At 33.7% G+C, this 24,585-nt stretch overlaps 2 protein-coding genes across 7 annotated transcripts in view; both read right to left on the minus strand.

The window, feature by feature from the left end:
• The window catches only part of LOC129800602 (band 3 anion transport protein), a 73,206-nt gene extending 68,839 nt beyond the window's left edge, over nucleotides 1-4,367 (minus strand). For all 4 annotated transcript variants that reach the window (XM_055845105.1, XM_055845111.1, XM_055845107.1 and 1 more), the window contains exon 1: nucleotides 427-4,367. The gene's annotated coding sequence lies outside the window, so the exon portion shown is untranslated. The remainder of the gene's footprint in view (nucleotides 1-426) is intronic.
• A 1,087-nt stretch (nucleotides 4,368-5,454) lies between these two features.
• The window catches only part of LOC129800605 (WD repeat-containing protein 47), an 80,325-nt gene continuing 61,194 nt past the window's right edge, over nucleotides 5,455-24,585 (minus strand). For all 3 annotated transcript variants that reach the window (XM_055845115.1, XM_055845117.1, XM_055845116.1), the window contains 4 exons: nucleotides 14,144-14,310; nucleotides 10,825-11,221; nucleotides 6,738-6,961; nucleotides 5,455-6,665 (listed from right to left, as the gene is read on the minus strand). In XM_055845115.1, the coding sequence (XP_055701090.1) occupies nucleotides 6,440-6,665; nucleotides 6,738-6,961; nucleotides 10,825-11,221; nucleotides 14,144-14,310 (1,014 nt within the window). In that variant the 3' untranslated portion in view covers nucleotides 5,455-6,439. The remainder of the gene's footprint in view (nucleotides 6,666-6,737; nucleotides 6,962-10,824; nucleotides 11,222-14,143; nucleotides 14,311-24,585) is intronic.

The raw sequence follows: 24,585 nt of genomic DNA on the forward strand, positions 1-24,585 counted from the left end.
TGAGATTTAAATAGCGTTGAGATCAATAAATGATAATGTGTTATATCAATAAAGCTTGGGTTCACTGCGAAAAAAAAGAGGGTGCGATTAACTTTTTTTCCTCATAACTTTAACAATTTTTAGGTGTAAAAATATATCAATATTTTTTAATGTTAATTTTAAACCTTTTTAAGGGTAAAATTAACATGAAAAGGGTAACTTTAATCCCTAATACACCTAAAAAGTGTAATATTTACACCGTTTTCTGATCAATAATGCAGGGTAAAATTAACATTTCCGGAATGTTATTTTAACTTTTTCGGATTTCTCTCAGTGTTGAAACTACACTTGTTTCATATTAATGCCAACACTCACATTTTCCTCAGTGCATGGATTTTCTTGTGATAAAATGTTCTTGAATCAAAACATTTTAAAGGTGTCACTCACCTGCGTGAATTTTTCTTTTTACAAGTGGACTTTCCTCATTCATTCAGCTGGATGGAAAAATAATTTTCCTATAATTTCCACAAATGACTGATAATCACAATGACAATTTGTGAGTAATACAAACAGAACCACTTTTATATCTTTACAAACTGAGATAATACTTGGGAGAACAGTGGAAAAGAAAAAAAATCGCGTCACATTTTAATCAAATATTTGAAATTTATTCCTTCTACACTAAGAACTGCAAATAATTCACCAAAAATCTCACATTTTTTAATTATTTTTTTTAAAGTTGTGAAATTCTCTGAAGATCAGTCAGAGGGATTTGCGAGAATTGGATCTCTTGTTGGGTTTTTTTTTCTTTTTTTTTTGTCTTGCGATATGGAGAAAAGGGGCAGATAGAGTATCACTTGGGAATTTCTTGGGCAACACGCAAGGTCAGAAAAATGAACCAGAGGAGAGTTTGTTGCGTTTTATGTTCAAAATGAATCACGCACTGCACTTCTCGATGCCTCTAAGCAAACTGCCCGACTTCTGCCAAGTTCATTCGATGCCGCCGTCTTATTTTTTTTTTATGAGTATGGTTCATGTGAAACAATAAATAAACGAGTCAGTTAAATATGTACTGGTGATACTTTTCCAACATTTATTGCATAGACAACACCATATAGTCTTTTTTTTTCGATATATTGCCGCACTAATATTTCACTTTACAAGACACTCACTTTTTCGCGCTCTTTTTTCTTTGCACTAAAACTCCAATACAAACATGTGTCCACATAAAAATTGTGGCATAAATATGTGTTTGTGAAAATATGGATCAATTGAGTTTGGTCAGTAAGTCCTCTCTCCAATATACAATGCACTTTTCACTCAATGCATCAATAAAATCGCAAAGGCGATAAAGTCACTTATCGATTGAAAACACGCGCTCAATTGATTTCTTGTCTCGGGAATAATTGATGAAATGTCGAGGTTCAGGCAATGCAGAATGAAAAAAAAATTATTGAAAAATCCTCAGTTACACTCGCTAGAGCAAATTCACGATCGTTTTGCCTGTTGCCTTTGCCAGAGAATGATCTAAAAGAAAGGTTTTTGCGTCCGGTGGTTCTTCTTTGCGGATGGATTCTTCATGAGAGTTCCACACACTCACCTCACAATGAGATGGTCTCTTAGAGTTTTAGAGGCACACATATAACAAAAAAAGCAATCCCTCTCTTTGAGAGAGAGAAAATGTGTGCAAGATACTCTCCAGGTAAAATCATTCGCATAAAACCTGTCGATAGACGTTGGTGCTCTTCCCGGTTGACGAGGAAGTGGCTATCACAGAGTCAATTTAACTTGGTTCACTGGAGACATTCCCTTCGACTCGCAACAGACACAGAAGGGAAGACTCTCTGTGTGTACAAGTTGGAAAAAGGTAGATAAACAATCGTAAAATAAATACTAATAAAGTTACAGAGTTGTTAATAAAAGCTATATTAGGGTGCAAACACATTGATCGGCAGATCAGAGCAACGGTGAACCGGGAGAAGAACCAAATCACTTAAAAATCCTAAAAACAAACCAAAAGATTAACAATTTCCGTTCTTAGATTTATTTTTTATTGATCATTTAACCCTCTAACGGGTAAGACCGCCTCCAGGCGGTCTTCCCAAAAATCAAATTTACAGCGACAATAAAGGTTTTATTTATTTAAAAGTGCTATAGTGTCCTCGGTAATAGTCTTATATACATCTCTTGAAAGTTTGAACTCATTTTGACTCTTCGTTTAATTGCTATTCCCAGTTTTGTGTGACAGAGAAAAAGCAACAAAAAATATTTGTGTAAAAAAAAATTAATTTCCAATTTCCATAAAAATACCGATTTAAAGTTATCTGACTAAAATAAATTTATTTTTTACTGAAAGATATGTCATTCTACTTTGTATATTTTATTTAAAAACATTAAAAAAAAATAAAAATGTCAATTTCAGAAGCAAAAAGAGTTTCAAAAAATTTTTATATTTCTTTATTTCGAAAGAGTTGGTTCCGCATTTCTTAGCCATAAGTTAAGTATTTACGAACCTTATCTTCATTGTAAGAATAGGCAGCCAAACCCTTCTATCCTAGGTGCTAGGATCACAAATAAAAAATTGGCCTAAAATGGGTAATTTTGATGGCGCATATTTCATTTGATTTCTCATAGTTAAACTCATTTCTAAAAAAAAATCACTTACACAGTGGATGAAGAGTATACTTGAGATGATATTTACGTTATAATTTTTTGTATCGGAGGGAAATTATTTTTTCGGTGGCGGAAAATGCGCAAGTACTACACTGTGTGTGGTTTCAAACACTGAATGTGTGAGCGGTCGCACATGCATATCAGACAACTCCAGCTTGAAAATCATAACCTCACTTAAGCCTCATAAGCCACAGTGAGACATTCGTGGTCATTTCCTCTTCGACAGGCGTATAGTCACCTTCCCATCTTCATGAGACGACGGTTATTCACAGTGTGAACCGTGTGAACATGTTCATAGTCGATTTTTCGATATTCATTTGGAAGAAAAAACAGTGCTCCAGAAAATGTGAAAAAAGGTGTTTTAAAGATGTTCTTTTAGTGCAGTGATAGTTTCTGCGGGTTCACGGGGATACAGTATAACAATCGGAAAATAATTCTTAATTGTAGATAAAATTTATTTTTTGTGCGATTCTTGCCCCGGAGGCAAGAATCGCACAAATCGTCATATTTTTTTCATTTTTATGTCCAGGAAAAACCAACAATTCTGTGATAGTGGACTAGACATGGATAGAAACCTAAAAGATCAGAGAACTTTTTGGTGTAGTGCAATTCACTGCCCACTTTACAGTTTTGTCAGAAAAAAGTCCTGAATATGAAGCACGAAAAAAATGTGCGAAGGCTGCCTACATTCCCTTATATGTAACCTTTATGACCCAAACTAGTAATTCTCGGAAACAATGCTAAATGTTTGAAGGATAATTACTAAGAGTTTTTACTAAAAGAGTTAAACCTTTAAAAAAAGTAAAGTTGTATGAAATTGACTTCCTGGAAATTTCGGGTATCTAAGTCGTTCTACAGATGTCTTATTCCATCTTTTTTACTGCTCGAACTCAAAGAGGGAGCACTTATATAAACGACTTTTTTTTCAACTTCTCACTGTTCTGGAGCTTAAACGGTAAGAGATATAGACTTCCGGTCTTCGATGACCCCTCCTCAAATGACACTATCTCGTACCCAACCTCTTTGAGGGCCTCGAGTGGGTCAGTGGATAGAGTAGTAGCTCTATGTCTGCGAGGTCTGGGGTTCAAAGCTGAGCAGCAGCAGAAAAAGATTTCTCATGCCATATCGGATTTGAATTCGTCCAGTGAATGAATGAATGTCAATAGTGCATATTGGCAAAAAAAGTGAACCGCCTAAACAATAGAGGCTGGTACGAGAACGAGTTTCGATGTGAAAGTGGTACTTCAATCGATACAAATATTCGCTGTCACTGATCCCAAACACACACCGAGAAGGGATGCTGTGACATATTAACGGCACTGACTGCTCACAGAGCTGTGATATAGAGCGGCTACCCGTATCGGGGGATAAGATAGAATAGGAGTGGGGAAGCATAAGGGGCCCAATTGGTGGCCTGGATGCATCGGAAATCCGAAATGCAGAACTGACCCCTGGCAAAATCTTATCTTATCTTACCCAACCTCTTTACTTTTCCCCCCTCCCCTTTCGTACGTTCCCTATCCCTCAAAAATAGGTCAAAAATGAGGTTTTTCCAATTTTGCAAAAAATTGGCCCAAGCTTTTTCAATGATTTTTGAATATGTTTTAGAGCTGGTCCTGGCGAACATTTCGTCCAAACATACTTATGAACGGAAAATTCGACATTTTGAATTATTGAAGGTCAAAGGTCAAATACTTTGGAAGGCTCATTTTTCTTTTTGGTTAAATTTGTTTTTTTTTTAGAAAAGTATTGCAAATTCGAATCCGGCTGCATCGGTCTTCATCGGTAATGAACCGGTTAAGTACCGATTTTTTGATTTTCAAATGCTTTTGTGATTTATAAATCAATTTGATCTCTAGTAGATCAGTGGTTCCAAAAGATTATGCAAAAAGCTAATTTACGGTGAGCTCTATCTCGTGAGTTCGAGCACTCCGCAAAGATGGGACGCTTTGCCATCTCTTAATTTAAAAAATCAGTATCTGAAAAGAAAATTTGGATCAAAAACAAAGATAAGCAACAGAAAATTGATTTTTTAAGCAAATTCATTAAAAAGAAATCGAATATTGGTATGCAAATTTTCTTGATACATAATGCCATTTCGCGCGTTTTTTTTCGGTCCCGAATATGTGTATAATCCCGGAACTGAGTGTAATTTACTAATAATAAAAATATTCTTAAAATCATTCCTTAATCTCCAACTTTTGCCTAAACACGCGACTTTTTTGGGCCAGAGGAGAGGGTATAGAATGTATGGTTTAATTTAATAAAATATTCTACTATTGTGTTGAATTTATCAATAATCTAATACAAACATTAAATAATACCCCTTTATATCAAAATTTTTTTATCCTCACTTTTGCTATTTAACAAATTATTAATTATCCTTTTCGAGTAATGAAAAAAAATATTATTAAAGTGATAAACGGTTTTCTGAAAATTAATTAGTTAGCACGGTTAGCACAGTTGTTGATTCAAGCGACCATAACCCGGTGGAATCTGTAAAGAAAATCTCTTACCAAATACCTATCCGTTAGATGAATAATTGCCAATGGCGAAATAGAGAAGAAATCGATCATGTCACTTGGGCTACTGATTGACCATGCGGAAGACTTCTTCAGTGGCTCTTTCTTAGTGAGAATCGCCTCAAGAAGAGAGAACGAAAGAGTGTGAATGGAAAGAAGGTGAATTCTCTCTCTGCATCCTCTTCTGCCCCCGGGGCCACAAAAGGCATCCCAAAAGAAGCCTCAGGCAGAATAAAAACACGATCCGGAATCCGCTGTTGATTCAATTCAAATACTCTTCTTTTTTTTAGTAGTAAATCTTTCTGCTTTTATTGTGTGTTTTTTTTTTTTGGGTGAGTGTGTTTGGAAAAATACATCGACAAATACCATTAGTACGTATAAATTGTCATTATTACAATGCTTTTATAAAATGAACCATCTCAGATTTTTCCACAAAAATCTGTCAACACAATTCTTTGCAACAGATTTTCATCAAACAGAAGCTTATTTTTGTCTCGTATCGAGTCAAAATTTTTCTTTATTAAAAGTGTGTATTGTTCTTGTGTTTTTCACTATTTTTTTCTTTTTGTTCTCTGTTTTAAATATTAAAAACTACAACACATTATTTTTTTTGCATCAATAGTACATCATCTTTTCACCTTCCATTTCAATGATTAATAAGAAAGGGTTCAATAGTCAATAATTAATAGTTATAGTATCTCTTCATTTTTTTTTAATTCAATTTTTATTATTTTTAATTTGATTTCCTTTTTTTTACTCTTCACTTTGAGCAAGTTTGAGTTTCTTGCACTTAGAAGAAGAAGATAAAAACAGTAGAAAAAATGTTGCATTTTCTTCGAAAAAAAAAGATTAATAAATTATCCATTAGTTCCTCTCTGTGTACCATCTTCTTGAGACTCATAAAATGCATTAGCAATAAAAAAAATGCCCACAAGTATTTTTTAAAAAAAGGGGCTGTGGTGTAATAATTTTTGTTTTAATAAATTAGCGATGATGATAATGTAAAAAAAGGCAATTTTCCAGTCCACCGTACACAGAGAGTGAATGAAATTGTTGAAAAAAAAAAACATAAACAAGTAATGTAAATTAATAAATTACAAAATAGTAACGCCGTGAAATCAACAAGGAGAGGGACAGGGGGCCTTTGGGGTAAAGAACAAGAGGCTAAGAAAATTGTAATTAAAAATGTTAATGCACCTTTAGCAATCGATTAAAACTCTATATGCATTTGCCACTGCGAAAGTTGATTAGCACGTTTCTCGCTCTTAAATTGGCGGCAATGCCCACAGGGTTGCCGTCTTGTCGGCGGACGTGGACAAGAAGGAAAAGTCAGTGGGATGCCACCGGCCAGAAATCACCTTGTCCGTGTGCTGTGCCACCACAACTGACGGCAGGGGCATCGTCAGATCACCCTGGAGATCCGTCAGCACCAGCTTATTGTCATACCCACCAGTGAGCAAGTAATAGGCAGATGGGGAGAATCTTATGGATCTTTTCGACGCGGAACAACAACAGACACAGTTAGCCTCTGAAAAAAATGTCATTCAAGAAGATCTGACTCACCTGATATCTGCTGCATGTGGCTTGAAGCACTGAATTGGCCGATTGCCCCGAATATCGTACAAAACACAAGAACTGTCCTCATGTCCGGACACCAACAAACGTCCAGATGGATCCACACAAACCGCTGCCACTGGGGATCCCTGCCTAGAGCCCGGAACTGTTGCTGGCGTCACCATATTTACACATCCCCTCGTCCTCAGATCCCAGAACCTCACGGTTTTATCCTGAAATTCAAAGAGAAAATAACATTTCTCAAAAAAAAGCTAAAATTAAAAATTTGTTGGTTTTACAAAAGTTCAACTTGAAGCCATTAAGGGCTAACGTAGGTCAAAAAGGACTGGAAACAGCATAATTTCCCTATTTTTTTAACATAATAAATTTTTATTTTTATTTAAATTCTTAAGCATATAAAAGTACTACATTTAAACTATATTTTCTGAAATTTTCATTTAAAAATCTTAAAAATTCAACCGTCGGAACCTGATTTTTGGAGACAGTTTTTTGGAAAAAATGTACTTTACGGTGGATAAAATTTCCCAGAGCAGGGGCGTAACGACTACGGCGTTGCCCATCCCTAACCTGTCTCTGCCCTCCCTGATCAGGCCAATGTTTGCCACAAAATTTGCTTATATATTACTTATAATTCTTCTGCAAAATTAAAACTCAATAAAATAATAACATATTTTTCTGACAAATTAAGAAAAAAACTACTAGTTGAAGCATGTGCACGCTGAAATTTCTCGAACGCTTGACGTAAAGTCACTCGTAGTAGGCTTTAGATTTTGTTTTTTCGTCGGCGTCGTTTTAAAAGAATTTAATTAGCTTTCTTTTGGTGAAATTCTTGTTAAAAATATTGATTTTTGGCTAAGTAATTACAAGAAGATGGAAAGCATACAAAGACTAAAAGTTGGTAATAATATCAAAAATTATAAAGCGTGTCCCGAATTTAAATGATAAGTTTTCGACATGAAGTTAGTCAGTCACAATAGGAATTGAGTTTTGTTTTGATTTTTACTGTGTGAACTCAAAGAGAGAGCAGTTATATAATCAACTTTTTTTTCAACTTTTCACTATTGTGGAGCTTAAACGGTAAGAGATATCGACTTCCAGTCTTCGATGACCCCTCCTCAAATGACATTATCTCGTACCCAACCTCTTTATTATTCCCCCCTCCCCTTTCATATGTTCCCTATTCCTCAAAAATAGGTCAAAAATGAGGTTTTACCAATTTTACAAAACAATTGGCCCAAGCTCTTTCAATGATTTTTGGATATGTTTTAGAGTTGGTCCAGGCGAAAATTTCGCCGAAACATACCTGTGACCGGAAAATTCGCCATTTTGAATTATTGAATTATTGTCTAATACTTTGGAAGGCTCATTTTTGTTTTTGGTTAAATTTGGATTTTTTAGAAAAGTATTGCAAATTAGAACCCGGCTGCATCGGTCTTCATCGGTTAACTACCGATTTTTTGATTTTGAAATGCTTTTGTGATTTATGAATGAATTTGATCTCTAGTAGATCAGTTATTCCAAAGTTTATTTCGCAAAGCTGGGACGCTTTGCCATCTCTTTATTGATACAAACTAGTACTTGGCCCACCAAAATATGTTTAAACATGCTAAAATAGCATAAATGTGGCTGCTCAATTAAATTTGAATTCAGCAAATTAAAATTTTAAAATTGCTCACTAATTTCAATTTTATTATACAGTTAAACAAGTCGCCTTTTGAACCAATTTTTTCTTATTAAATTTATTCACTCTTAATTAATATTATTTGTGGCCAAAACAAATAAAAAATAGTACAGTGATTAGTGACAAACTTGTACGCGAGTGAAGCTTCAGTATCGAAAGTAATTTGCTGAGTTCCTCGAAAGCAATTCAAAGGAAATTCTTGTGTCAAAAAATCGCATTTGGGCTGACTTCACACAGATTTTCAACAAGACTGTATGAGAATCTCTTCATGAGCCCCCTTGCCTAAAACCCTTTCTTCTGGCTTTGGGGATTCCTTTTCATAACATATAAATGACTTATAACACATTTTAAGTACAATCACACATTTTCCGGAGTCATTCATAATCAATAATTCCGCGGCACAATTTAAAATTGAGCAAATTTCTTGCAAAATGTGTCCTGGGGTGACATGATAACTTATTTTCGATACTATCGACTGTCGATTCTGAAAACTTTAAACGATAGCTGCGCTTCTTGTATCCAACATAGATGTTTATCAACAGTCTCATTCTTTTAAGGATGTTGCAATGAATGGTCCTACAATCCGTAAAAAGTCGACATTCACTTAATTCAACAGATATAGATTTATCGATACTATCGATTCGATAGTATCAAAAAGTTATCATTTCACCCCTGGCTATGAAAATTTTCAAGTAAATTCTAGAAATCTCTTAACGCTCAATTGGCTCAATTGAATTTAACCCTCTAACAGTGTTTTTTTTAATATGCGAAAAAAAGTTCTAGAACAATGCTTTCTAGGATAAATGATCCAATAAAGTCGAAAAAACCATCCATTCTTCATTATCTTTTTAGTTTAGGCGCTAGGTGAGAAAATATAAAATTTTTTTGAAACTCTTTTTGCTTCTAAAATTCACATTTTTAATTTTTTCATTTTTTTTAAATAAAATATACAAAGTAGAATGGCATGTCTTTCAGTAAAAAATAAATTTATTTTAGTCAGATAACTTTAAATCGGTATTTTTATGGAAATTGGAAATGAGTTTTTTTTGGACAAATATGTTTTGTTGCTTTTTCTCTGACCTGTCACACAAAACTGGGAATAGCAACAAAACGAAGAGTCAAAATGAGTTCAAACTTTCAAGAGATGTTTATAAGACTATTACCGAGGACACTATAGCACTTTTAAATAAATAAAACCTTTATTGTCACTGTAAATGTGATTTTTGTGAAGACCGCCTGGAGGCGGTCTTACCCGTTAGAGGGTTAAAATTAAATTGTGAAAATTCTAGTATGATAGGACCGTTAAGCATATAAAAGAACGGCATTTAAACTATTTTTTCTGAAATTTTCATTTAAAATCATAAAAATTCAGCCGTTGGGACCTGATTTTTGGAGACAGTTTTTTGGAAAAAATGTACTTTACGGTGGATAAAATTTTACAGAGTAAGTAAATTTCGAAGTTGAATTTCGTGAACTTTGACCCTACATATTTCCGATTCTATTGTAACCACAGCGAACCCACGTCACTTTTTGGAAACCTCATACCCTAGACTACAACACTCTAAAATTTGACTAACTTGCACAATGCCGTTTTTGAGAAAAATGAGTTTGAATTTTAATGAATTTTGACGCTATTGCAGCGCCACCTATGGTGACTTTTTGAACTTTCATCTGAAAGTGCTCATCGAGACGAAACCAAAAACCCAAAATTTAGCTCAATATGTTAATTAGAACCGGAGATTATCCTGATCTCTGATTATTCTGAGATTATTTTGTAACGTTAAAAATTCAATAGTTGTTATTTTATTGCCATTTTCAAAACGAAAGAGGAACTTACAAGTTCCACGAAAATTAATCTTTTCCCTGTTTCTTGTGAAAACTGTTAATATATGAAAATATTTTGCTTGAATTTTCCATTCGGCTTGATTTGTGAATTATTAAAAATAGCACAGGGAAAATCAAAGGAAATACATTCTTTTATACAGGGTAAAAGGAGAGAAAAGTAAAGCAATCTCGTTGCCTTCAGTATATTTTTCGGGGCTCTCAAATAAATCTTTTAGATGTATTTTCAATTTTCTTTGCTTAAGTAAATAAATTTGATTTTCCCGTAAAATAAAATCACGTTGATGTTACTTCACTGAGAAAAAAAGAGGGTACGATTAACTTTTTTGCCTCGTAACTTTAACACTTTTTAGGTGTAAAAATATACCCACATTTTTTAATGTTAATTTCACACTTTTTAAGGGTAAAATTAACATGAAAAAGGGTAACTTTAACCCATAATACACCTGAAAAGGGTAATATTTACACCGATTTCGGATCAATACTGCACTGTAAAATTAACATTTCCGGAATGTTATTTTAACTTTTTCGGATTTCTCTAAGTTTTCTTACCTGTGATCCGGAAACGAACATAGCACCACCCCAATTGTAGAGGGACAACACGTGCCCCCCGTGCCCGCTGAGGGCCTGGAAGGGTGTCGAAGTCATGCAGTCCGTGACGTAGATCTTGCAATCTCCAGCTCCAGCACTGATGAGCAGACTAGCCTTGTTGGTGCTGTCCTCAATGAAGCAGAGATCCCTCACGGTGCCATCGTGCATCGTCAGCTCCACTTCTCGTCCCTCCAGCTGCCTCTGCACTTCATTGTACCGCATCAGCTTCACAGTCTTGTCATTGGAGCCCGTGGCCACGAGATCACCCTGCGGTGACCATGCCATGCAGTAGATGGATCCCTTGTGGTGCTTTGTTCTCTTGAACACCACCTGGGGCTGGTATGTTGTGTGTTCTTCCCTAAATTAACCCCAAATACAAAATCGGTTAAATGCGCAATCACATCTAATAAAGTAAGAGAAGGGTTTCAGGCTTCGCACATACTCTGGCTTCGAACACTTTATATTTTCCCAACACTGAGAAAAAACGGGAGTGCGATTAACTTTTTTTCCTCATAATCTTAACACTTTTTAGGTGTAAAAATATATCAACATTTTTTAATGCCGATTTTACACCGTTTTAAGGGTAAAATTAACATCAAAAAGGGTAACTTCAACCCCTAATGCTCCTAAAAAGCATAATATTTACACCGATTTCGGGGTAATACTGCAGTGTAAAATAAACATTTCCGGAATGTTATTTTAACATTTTCGGATTTCTTTCAGTGAAGTATTTTTCCCATGTTCTTCTAAAGAATCTGACCTATACTGGAGAGAAATCCGAAAAAGTTAAAATAACATTCCGGAAATGTTAATTTTACCCTACAGTATTGATCCGATATCGGTGTAAGTATTACCCTTTTTCGGTGTATTGGGGGTTAAAGTTACCCTTTTTCATGTTAATTTTACCCTTAAAAAGGTGTAAAATTAAGATTAAAAAATGGTGATATATTTTTACACCTAAAAATTGTTAAAGTTATGAGGAAAAAAAGTTAATCGCATGCTCTTTTATTTTCTCAGTGTATCTATGACTTTTTGTCAAGTAATTTGAGTAAAAAATATCGTCCAAGCAAATTTTCATCATTTTTTAAGTTGTGGCAGGGGCTTAAATGTTCAATTGTCTCAAAAATAGACTATGCCTCCTTTACCACTTGCAAACAAAAGGAAAATATTGTAATTCTACGCTTAATTTTTTCGAAATATAATTTTAATAAAAACTTATTCTTCAAGATATTGTTTAAATGTAAACAATTCCACAAAAAATAGGCCACGCCCATTATAAACCTTTCATAAAAAAAATAACAATGACTGTCGTTAAGGTGTTTGAACTTAAGGGTTTCCCTGGATTTCCTATAGTAGGAAGTATAAAAAATATATCATGAAGAATGTGTACAAGAAGGCATGGCTTCTTAAGAGGCACGGTTTCTTAAAGGGCGTGGCCTCTTAAAGGGCGTTGCTTTCCAAAGCTTTTCGCATTGCTATTTACTTTGAATAAACCTAATTTTTTCTAACACTTCTGGAAACTTTATCTGGATGTAGAATTTGTAAATTCATTTTAACCCTCTAACGGGTATGACCGCCTCCAGGCGGTCTTCACAAAAATCACATTTACAGCGACAATAAAGGTTTTATTTATTTAAAAGTTCTATACTGTCCTCGGTAATAGTCTTATAAACATCTCTTAAAAGTTTGAACTCATTTTGACTCTTTGTTTTGTTGCTATTCCCAGTTTTGTGTGACAGGTCAGAGAAAAGGCAACAAAAAATATTTGTGCAAAAAAACTCATTTCCAATTTCCATAAAAATACCGATTTAAAGTTATCTGACTAAAATAAATTTATTTTTTACTGAAAGATATGCCATTCTACTTTGTATATATTATTTAAAAAATTTAAAAAACTAAAAATGTGAATTTTAGAAGCAAAAAGAGTTCCAAAAAAATTTTATATTTTCTCACCTAGCGCCTAAATTAAAAGAGATTATGAAGGATGGATGGCTTTTTCGACTTTATTGAATCATAATTATCCTAGAAAACATTGTTTTAGAACTTTTTTTCGCATATTAAGGAAAACACCGTTAGAGGGTTAATACTTCTTGGAGGCGTGGCTTATTTTCATGGAGTAAAGTCAATTGTGTCCCGCCTACATTTCAATATAGTAGACTAGTTTCCTTGATTAAGGAATTATTGTATTGATCTATTTTCAGTAGAATAATTCTTGGAGGTGAGGCTTCTTTTTAAGACGTTCAATGTGCTCTGCTCATAACTCAAAATGTCAGATTTTCTTCCTATCGTTTTGTTTCTAGATCTTGCTTCGGTTTTATCCAGTTATATTTTCGTTAGAAATTATAAGAATTATCATTCAATTCAACACCTCTTAGAAAACGAGTCCGATTTTTAACGAGTGGAGTTCATTGTGCCCCGCCTACAATTCAATATGACAGGTTGACTTCCCTTTAAAATTCTTTTCTAAATTTTCTTTTATTGGCTGGAGGGTCAATTATATTTCCGCTAACATTTGTAAGAATTACTAGACAATATTTCTTGGACGCGAAGCCTATTTTAAGGATTACAATTAATTGTGCTCCGCCCACAATTTAATATGTCAGATTGGCTTTCCATTAGAGTTTTTTCTGAATCGTCTTTTTGGTCCTTATTCAAGTTTATTTCCGTTAACATTTATAAGAATTGTTATTCAACTCAACACTTCCTGGAGGCGAGGCCTATTTTTGAGGAGTAGAGTTCATTATGCCCCGCCCATAATTCAATATGTCAGGATGACTTCCATGACTTCCTTTTAAAGTTCTTTTCTGAATCTTCTTATTTCGCCCTTACCTAATTATGTTTCCATTAATGTAGAAAATGTTTTTCAATACAATAGTTTTTGGAGGCGGTCCTTATTATTAAGATGTAAAGTTCACTGTATCACGCCAACAATTCAGAATGGCCGATTGTATTTTCTTTTTTATATATATATATATATATTTTTAATATTTTTTTTAATATTTGTCCGTTACTTCATTTAAATTCTGCTCTCATTTAAATTTTCGTGGAGGCGGGGCTTATTTTTCAAGAGACCTTCAGAAGAACTGGACGTGAGTTTTAAGGATTCATAAAATTTGCTTTCCCTTATTAGATATTTCCGACAGACAACATTCTTGTGAAGCTTGAGTGAACACAAATACTAAGGGGCGTGGCCTAAAATGCTTTAAAGGGCGGGACTTATTTAGGAAAGCCCTAGTAGAATTGCGGGAAAATTGACCAAAAATATGCATTGAAAACTTACCTAATGTTTGCCAATATTGGATATTCACAAATCCGGAATGTCTTGGAATTTGAGCCAACGGCATAAACGCTCCCACTGGGATGAAATTCTGCACATCGTACAGCTTGGACATCTTCGAGACTGGTGACAGCGACAAATTTGGGGCGAGCTTCGTTCGCTTGAAGAGGCTACAACAAAAAGGAAGGAATATTTATTTAGATGATTGCTTTCACAATGCAAATTCTTTTGCACTAAATTTTTTTGCATCTGAAAATCTCTCACTACATATTCGCCTCTCTCTAAAACAAATTAAAATTAATTTAGAAAAAAAGTGAATTGTTTCATTTGAATTTTCTTCCGCAATTTTAATCTTCTTTCACTTCAATCTTTTTTTCTCTTCTTTCAATTAAATTCCAATAATTTTATTGTGGATTTTTTTTTAACTTCAATTAGGAAAAAAAACATAACGCTAAAATGAGATATTACCATAATTCTAATTTACTTCACTTCGTGTCTTTTTAATTAACAATTGGATGCAGGCGGTGCTTTCTGGAATAAGCTTACTATCTTTTTGTTTTTCTTCTTAAAGCTAATACACTTTTCGTCAGCAGGAAGTGTTAAAAATATTTTTCTTGTACGCTTATCTTGAGTGATTTTCTTCAACTGATTTATCGGATATTTTGGCGTATTGGAAAATTTATTCACTATAGATATATCTCATGCATTTTGACGGTCAATATTTGGGCGCTGGAAAAATATGGTGAAAAATAATAAAAAACGTGTAAATATAGATTTTTTTTGTGAGTGGGAGTGCAAAAAAAATCAATGAGTGTTTTGACGATATTCATTTCTCGTAAATTCTTGGCGTCAATGTCAGAAAAACACTTGACTAAAATGGTCATTTCATCAATTGGTATTCTCTCACTCAATTTAATTCCACACTCTTGTGGTGTTAAATGATCCCTGTGGGTGGATTTAACCCTGAATTTTAACCCAAAAATGCCCATATTACCGCAAATTCTTCAATAAATTGCTTATAAATCTCAAAGTCACTCACAACTTAAACACGCAATTGAATTAAAATCGCATTGATGGGAAAACCAGACCGTTCCCTCCTCTCCCAAAAAAAAAGAAAATTGCTTATTTGAACAACATAATTACAGCATACTTATTGTGTACTCGTGTCTCTCTTCTACCAATTGCCATTAAAACATATGTTCTGTGACCGAAAAAAGTGAGATGAACCACTCAATTTTCCCGCTCAACAACAACAAAAAAATAACATAACACAATCATTGATTGCTCGTGGAATTAATTTGGACAATTGCAGACCCAAGTCATAGCACGAAAAAAAAATTAATAACACTGCGAGACAAGCTCATGGGAGCAGTGAAATCACAAACAAAATTAACTAAAGTAGAATTATGTGAGGTAGAAAAAAAATATAAATCCAAGAGACACAACAAATCCCAGTTAGATGTTCCACTTGAGAAAGAAGTTCGCAAATGAGATTCTACAGCATTGCAAAATGTTATGTATGCGTATTCAATGGGTTCTCTTTTTTTTCATCTTTAAAGACAGTTGTCAGTTAATGAAAAATGTTCAATTCAATTCAAAATCAATTCCTGACAGGAAGCAATCCACCTTTCACCATCGCAAACGCCAATTTATTGCACAGATCTAAGTCACTTAATCAAGCATTTAATTATGTAAACACTGAGGAAAATACACTGAAAAAAATTATGAAACACTTGTCTGATTGGGATAGTTTTGATTGGGATTGAACCAAACTATTTTTTTTGCCAATATTGCCCAATACCATAAGACAAACACAATTAGAAAAGACTTTAAGACACATTGGGATTGACTAGATAATGTGGGATTGATTGATAGAGAACTTCTTTGGGATTGGTATTGGCATAGTGATATTGATTTGATTTAACTGTGGGACTGAAATATTATTATTGCATTGAATACCATAAAAGTATTACTTGATATCACATTTAGAATTTGGTTTTAATCACTGGGATTGTAACTTAAATATATTTTTCATTGATTCATTGATTCAATACCACAGGAAAATTAACAATCAGAAAATCCTTTAGACGTATTGAGATTGGTACCCAATACAAAATGTGGGATTTATTTAAAAACATCTTCTTTGGGATTGGTATTGACATAGTGGTACTAATTTGATTTAACTGTGGGACTGAAAAAGTATTATTGAATTGAATACCATAAAAATATTACTTGTTATCACATTTAGAATTATGTTTTAATCACTGAGATATATTTTTTCATTGATTCAATACCACAGCACAATAACAATCAGAAAATCTTTTAGACGTATTGAGATTGGTACCCTTGGTACCCAATACAAAATGTGGGATTTATTTAAAAACAACTACTTTGGGATTGGTATTGACATAGTGGTACTAATTTGATTTAACTGTGGGACTAAGATAATATTATTAAATTGAATACCATAAAATACTCGTTATCACATTTAGAATTTGGTTTTAATCACCTTTGAGATTGAAACTGTTAAATATCGTGGCACTGATGCAATACCACAAGTTAATACCAATCCGAAAATTCTTTATGATGTATTGGAACTCAATACAAAATGTGGATTTGCTTTTAAGGTATCTTGTTTGGGATTGGTATTGACATAGTGATACTAGCGGTGGTACAGACTGTTTTCAATTGTAGAATTGAAACATTATCAATGAATTGAATCCCATAAAAAATGACTTATTGTCATATTTAAAATGTGTTTTAATAACTTTTAGATTGAAACGGAAAATTTTTTGTCACAGCAATTCAGTACCATAAGACAATCATAATCACAAAAGATAAAAAAATCATAATCACACTGGGATTGATATATTCACTACAAAATATCCAATTAAATTTGAAACATTTTGTTTGGGATTGGTATTAGTATAGTAGTACTGAATTTTAATTAATTATGGAATTATAATACTTTAAAATAGTATGTTTTAAATTCAATATCACAAAAAGATTATTTGTTGTAACATTAAAAATTTAATTTCGGTCATTTTGAGATTGATATTCGAGACAAAAAGATCCATTGCTTTTTTTCTTACTTTAGAATTGATGATAGAATTTTATAGCATTGATTTTATTACAAAATTAGAATGGTATGCTCACATTTTACTATGGTACTCATGGCAAAATGTGAGATTGATATTTAAACACTTTGGTATTAGATTTAGAATGTTGGGAAACTGTTTTCATTCCTTTACGCTACTAACTTTATTCAATTTTAGATACGAAACAATATCATTGAATTCAATACAAGAAATGAACAACTTTCCATTGCATTCTTGAATTTCTTTCAGAATCGGCTTTTTGACATTTCAGGATTGATTCTCAATCGAAAATATGATATTGGTTAATATTTAAAATTGTCCTTTATATACTCATTGGGATTGATTCTCAGAACAAAATGTGGTGTGAGATTGACTTTAAGTCCCTTGTTATTGGTATTGAAACATCATTGTTCTAGTTTTATAGCATTAAGCTACTGTTTTTATTCAATTGTGGATTTTAAATGGTATTATTGGATTGAATATCGTAAAAGAATACCTTTGCATTTCTTTTGGCATTGTTTTTTGGACTCTTTGGGATTGATTCTCAATCCAAAATCTGGTATTGGCTTTAGGATACTTCGTTTGGAATTGGCATATAATATTGTTCAGTTCAATTTACATGAAAGAATTTCTTCTTGTAAAATTTATAATTTATTTTTGAACTTTTGAGATTGATTTTCACGACGAAGTGGTGTGTGGGATTGGCATTAAGTCACTTGGGATTGGTATTAAAACACCATTATCCTAACTTTATCTTTCTAAGCTGTTGCTTTTATTAAAATTTAGATTTTTAATGGTATTATTGAATTGAATACCATAGAAGAATAACTTTCCATTGTATTTTTGCATTTATTTGGCATTGCATTTGCTGCACCCCTTGGGATTGATTCTCACTTGGGATTGTGGTGTGGGATTGACTATAAGTATCTTGGGACTCGTATTAAAACATCATGATGCAAATTTCATCCCTCTATGTTACTGCCTTTAATCAATTTTCGATTTCAAATGCAATTAAAGAATACAATGCTAAAAACAATAACTTGGGATTAATTTTCGCGACCAAATGTGGTGTGGGATTGACTTAAGTCTCTTGGGATTGGTATTAAAACATCGTGGTTTTAGTCTTATCCCTTTATTCTGAAGCCTGTGTTCATTTTTGAACTTTAAATTGTATAATTAAATTCAATACCATAAAAGAATATTCTCATCGCAATTCGAAATGACTTAACGACTTCAACACTTTCTGGGATTGGATTCTTATGAAAAAAAAATGTTTGGGATTGCTATAAAAAAACTTACAGTAATTTTTCTCCCTATGGCACTGACTTCATGCAATTCTGGTATCGATATATCTTTATTGAATTGAATACCATAAAATAATTTATAGGTTTTTGACGTTTGGGATTGATATTAGAATCAATACCAAGCTTTTAAATTAGAATTGTACATTTTTTCGGTGCATTACTTTTCACGTAACACTAAAAAAACAATCTTTGTAGTTATAAAGCTTGTATATTAGTAATTAGAAAATCAATAAAGATTATAAAACACAAAACATTAAGTGGTATCTCCTGATAAAGTCGCATCGCGTATCCCACTTCAGAAGTCTAATCTCAATTTAAATTGCACGTTTTCTCTCGAAATTTGCATACATTTGTTTTACTTTTTCCAATTAATATTTAATAATTCAAATTAAATTTAAATTATTAAATTTTCCATAATACTGTACTATTATATTTGGGCTTTTGGCAATAAAGAAATTTGTCAAATGAAACTCTCATAGATATTTAAATTTAAAATGAACGCATCTGACAAAGAAATACTTAATTTTTTAAAGACATTCACTTTCTCAAATTAACCGCGAGAAATGTTCAAATTAACAACCCATAAAGCACAAATTATTCATAAAATGTTTTTATCGTCACATTTGGAAGAAACTTTAACCAATTACAATTTTCTAATGGATGCCTTGAGACGTTTGAGATTTCTCTGAGTGTTTTTTTTTGGTATTAACCCATTCAGTCAATGTACCAGAAATACTTGAGATAGAATGTTCATATTTTAGGATTAGCCGCCCTCAAACTCGCGCCTTAACGGTCACTGCATTAAAATTCTGTACATTAATTCATTACAAACTCTATTGATTTAGATAGAGTAACTATCCAAGAAAACACATTGGCAACCAGAATTCAAATCAGGAAAGAGGACGAAGGTCAATTTTAACAAATTCGACGGGATGTCGAATTTTCCGTCCGCCATTTTGAGCAAAATTTTTGCATGATTTCACGCAAAACGAGAAAAGAACAATAAAGTGTATTCCCATCTCTGTCGGGCTATTTTTTCCAAGTAATTGAAGGACTAAAGTAACTAAAAATCCATTCCCGACAGAAATCCTAATATTAATTGCCCTGGAATAAATCATCTAAAATCACTCAATTTGCGTATGATGTATAATACCATGGTGAGGAATGGGTTAATATTCTTCACCTGAAACTTGCGCGTAAAGTTCGTGTCCACTTGGAGTAAATTGTCCATTGATCTCCTTGTATTTTTGCTATTATTGAGTTGCTCAGCAATCGTTAGTGGTCGAATACCATTGAGCCCATTGAGTTTCTCTTGGAGCCCATTGATACCCTTCCCAAGATGTCCATTGTTGAGGAAGTTCTGGGCTTTGCCCCCAAATGCCTGAGGTCCCCTCCAATCTACCACAACGTCATTCCTAATGTCCTCCATGGACTTTGATCTATTGCAGGCACAACTAATGCGTTGATTGGGAAAAGTTTGAGCTGAGGTCTTACTGAGCCTCCTCACTCTATCTCTCTCCCGGTCAATCATTAAAAGACCATTCTCCTTGTTATTGGCACTTGGAAAGGGGGCCTTTGGAGCACCGCCATTCCTCAGGTAGGACGGCGTCAGGAAGTATTGCTCTTTGGGCTGTTGCTGCATTAGATTGAAGGGTGGTGCTGTGGATGCTTTTCCATTGACTTGGGACTTTTGTTGAAAATTTGTGCCATTATTGTTGTACTTTCCATTCCTACCGCTATAGAGGTAGTAGTTGAAGGTGCTACCGTTTGATGATGATGTTTTAGTGGATGCCGCTGAACGGTATCCATTTGATTTGTTACTCTTGTACATCGGTGGCCAGGGTCGAAGCTGACCATCGGAATACCTCTTCTGCTGAGCCAACTGAAGTGGCGTCAGAGATGCCCCAAAATTGTACCCACATTGGGACTTTAGCATAAATCCTTCAGGACCTCCACTGACCATTTTTTACCGGAATTTTTCTTTGTCGGTTTGTATCAAGGTTTGTATCAAAATTTCCTTAAAAACCCTTAGAAGGATTTGATTTTCAAAGGTAATTGCTAAATCCCGCTAGGGGGCGCGACCCTTAAAGGATATATCACACCTCAATTTTTGAATTCAAATGCCTAACGGTCCAGAATTTAATCACTGCACTAATTTTCACTCAATCTTCTTTTGTTAATATCACCAAATTGCCAAAATAAATCCACATACACTAAATGCATTATTCATAGGCAAAATGTCACAAATATTGCATTCCATTGTGAAAAGAAATTAACTGTACACAGAATTCTTGATGGTGCTGCTTTTTACCATCACAAAAGCCAGCTCTTCTCTAGTGAAAAATCCCACAAGCACTTTAAAGTCACCAATGGGCAACTGTATCTTGGTTGGAACAACAGTGAAGACACAAGCTGAGATTTCTTGTTTCTTCGCGCGATTCTGTTATGATTCCCTACCACTTCTTCTAGCAGGTGGCTTTGGTATTTTCAATGTTCACGACCACAAAAGCCACCTCAAGAGCTCACTCAAAAGCCCAACCAGAAACAAAACAACAAAAAAAACCACTGCGATCACCAGTCTTCTACGAAGACTTCAACGTCCGAGTGGCTTGAGACTCTCAATCCAACTGAGCATATTTCATTGAAGCACTCCAAGAAAGTCTCTCTAATGCACTCTCTTTTTCCCAAATGGTAAAAGTGGACTAAAACCCAACGAGTAGGAGAAGAAGTTGATGAAGAAATTTTAGCATGAAAGAGTGAGATGGTTATTAACCAAGAGAGGCTGGTTTAAGCCAAAAAAAAAAAAGAGAAAGAAGTGCATCAAGTTGGAAAGAAATTCAAAGTTACTTCTTTTTCAATCACATTTCCCAGAGATACATGGTACATATTTTTCACCTCACCATGGGAGGTTTGCAACAAATCATCGAGATGAAGAAAAACTCTTGTTTATACCACAAGAGATTCTTCACAGAAATATTCCAAAAGTGCACTAATGGAATTGTTTCACAAGACTATGAGGAAAAATTATGAAAATCACCTGTTTCAGTCACAAAACACCGTACAATTTTATTGTGTGATGAATTTTCTTTTCTAATCACAGCCATAAAGATGCTTTGAATGGTATAAGACTTGGCAAAGTGCTAGATTGATACCAAATACCATTGCAACAATTAGTCTTTGGAAAAAGTTCAATCCTGCGATAATCACCCTAACATCTCCTATAATCCTTACAAATGTGTCCACTGAGAGAAATCCGAAAAAGGTAAAATAACGTTCCGAAAATGTTAATTTTACCCTGCAGTATTGATCCGAAATCGGTGTAAATATTATGCTTTTTAGGTGTATTAGGGGTTAAAGTTACCCTTTTTCATGTTATTTCTACCCTTAAAAAGTGTAAAATTAACATTAAAAAATGTTGATATAGGATCGGAGGAACGTCTGTTCGACAGGGAACCCCTATTGACACTTTTGTCAAAATGTTGAAAATTATTTAATGTATCTAGTAAAATATAAGTAATATAGGGGAAAGTACTCTCCCTTTGAACGTTCATGCCTTTGAATAATACGAATTTTTTTTTATTTTTCCTAGGAAATTTTACTTAATTATTATATAATTAATAATAATTGATAATAAGCTAACTAATATTTAATAGAAATGTGTAAGTTTACTAGGAAAAGTAAAAGAAAATTCACATTATTCGAAGGCATGAACGTTCGAAGGGAGAGTACTTTCCCCTAACGTTTTTTTCTGTAATATACCTTTTATTATAAACAGAGATGTTAAAATTTCATATTCCAAATGATATAGAGTAGAGTGTTGACACGAGTTCTTAAAGTATCAATAAACGTTCCTGTCACCCTATTTTTTACACCTAAAAAGTGTTAAAGTTATGAAGAAAAAAAGTTAATCGCACCCTCTTTTTATTCTCAGTGTCAAGACTAAATAGAGAGTCAAGTTTCTTCCAAACGAGGGTATTCCGAAATGTACCCGAAGCAGAAAGATTTTATTCCGAAATAAAATGTCCCTGCTGACTGTTATAATCCCCCCAAGTGTGTCTCGGCTTAGAGATCTGACTTCAAATTCCTGAGCGAACCCTATAGCGAATGAAATAAATTTTCGGTACAATAGGGTGTCACTAGGTGCTCACATGAGCTATTAAAGTAACAATTGGTGATCCTTCGACCCTATATAAGATTAATACAAAATTGAGTGTTGTATGAGATATTTGGTTTTGGCATTGGCTAAATTTCCGATCAACCAGACAGTCGATGAATGGCTTATGCCCTAGGCACACTTACGACTAATAAGAATAATAAGAATTGTGATTAAAAATAATTATTGCATGTGTACTAAGACAATTTTACAAATAGTTTCATTTGCAAAGGAGTATTAGTCCATTTCAGTAGAAATATCAGCATAAAAACTCACGAAAGTTATGTTTTGTGGACACTAGTGAATGCTAAGCCTCGTTTGTAGTGTGTCAGGAATTGACTTGGCTATGAACGAGCTTAGTTGTTTCTGGGCTTTAGTCATAAGTGTGTCTAGGGCATTAGTCATATGGCTTAATTCGTCTAGTTACTGAGAGAAATCCGAAAAAGTTAAAATAACACTACGAAAATGTTAATTTTACCCTGCATTATTGATCCAAAATCGGTGTAAAGATTACCCTTTTCAGGTGTATTAGGGGTTAAAGGTACCCTTATTCATGTTAATTTTACCTTTAATAAGGCGTAAAAATGTTAAAAAAAAATATTAAAACATTACAAATGTTGATATATTTTTACACCTAAAAAGTGTTAAAGTTACGAGGAAAAAATGTTAATCGCACCCTCTTTTTTTCTCAGCGTACAGTATCAAGCAAGATTTTTGGGGAAATTGATGGTTAAAACTGGATATTAAGAACTAATTATCAATTAGATTTTAAGAAATCGAGAAAATTGTTTGTTATTTATATTTTTTAAACCTTCGAGAACTTGGCTAAACGTCCAGTCTAACCCCGGCATAACCAGTAACCAATTGTGACTGATCACGTTCGAGAATTTGACCTCTAATCTATCTCAAAGATATAAATTTCATTTATAAAAACCCCAAAACGAAAATTTCTAAAACATCCAATACCACCAAAACTTTATAACATTATTTATCATACTTTATATATAACTTAGGGAAATCTCCCTTAGTGGTTCTATCCTGGGATAAAATCATCTGTTATAATCCTTAGAAATGTGTCTAGACTAAAATAGAAAGTGAAGCTTCTTTAAAAAATAGTATTCAGAAACGCATTCCACTATGCTATGCACTGATTAATCTTATCTGTCTTATTGATTTGCTATGAAATAAAATCTCCCTTGTGTCTTTTATAATGCCCCAAGAGTGTCTCTGCTAAAATCAAAAGTCCGACACTTTTTGATTACAATATACATAGGGTAATATTTGAAATTGTGGACAAACCAATGTGGATGTTTGGACCAAGGGGTAGCGCATACGCAATCAGTGTGGCTCGAATTTCTGGTCCTCTGAAACTATATATGGCAGGGGTGAACATTAACCGTTTCAAACCGAAAAAACGTCAAAATAAGTTTGTCCATACGGCGTTTTGACCATTAACGTAAAATTTTCATATGACGTTTGTTCGGTTTCAAGCGATTCTTGCTCACCTCTATGATATATGGGCTCTCAGAGTTTCCCGTATGTTCTCTAAATAATATTTATGAATTCTTTGCGCTTCTTGAAGAAAAACGTATGAGTTTCTCAGGTTCCTTAAAAAGATTTATTTCAGAAAACCAATGGGAAGACATTTTTAATTCTTGTTTCGTCCGCGTGGTGACTGAAGTAGGACAGAACCAGCATGTTTGGTGTTTTTGTCAGATTTATTTAAATAATCAAAGAATAATCCGTCGCGCCTTAAACTTGCAGGCTGTCCCCTATTTTTTTTTTTAATTTCGAAAAGAATTCGAGTTTCAATATGGTGCTTGTCATGACTCTGTTGAGGAGAAATTTAAAGCAAAGAAAGCTCATAATTTTCGTTTCATTACTAAGTCT

The sequence above is a fragment of the Phlebotomus papatasi genome, chromosome 2 (genome assembly GCF_024763615.1).
Source record: "Phlebotomus papatasi isolate M1 chromosome 2, Ppap_2.1, whole genome shotgun sequence".
NCBI classification, from domain to species: Eukaryota; Metazoa; Arthropoda; class Insecta; order Diptera; family Psychodidae; genus Phlebotomus; species Phlebotomus papatasi.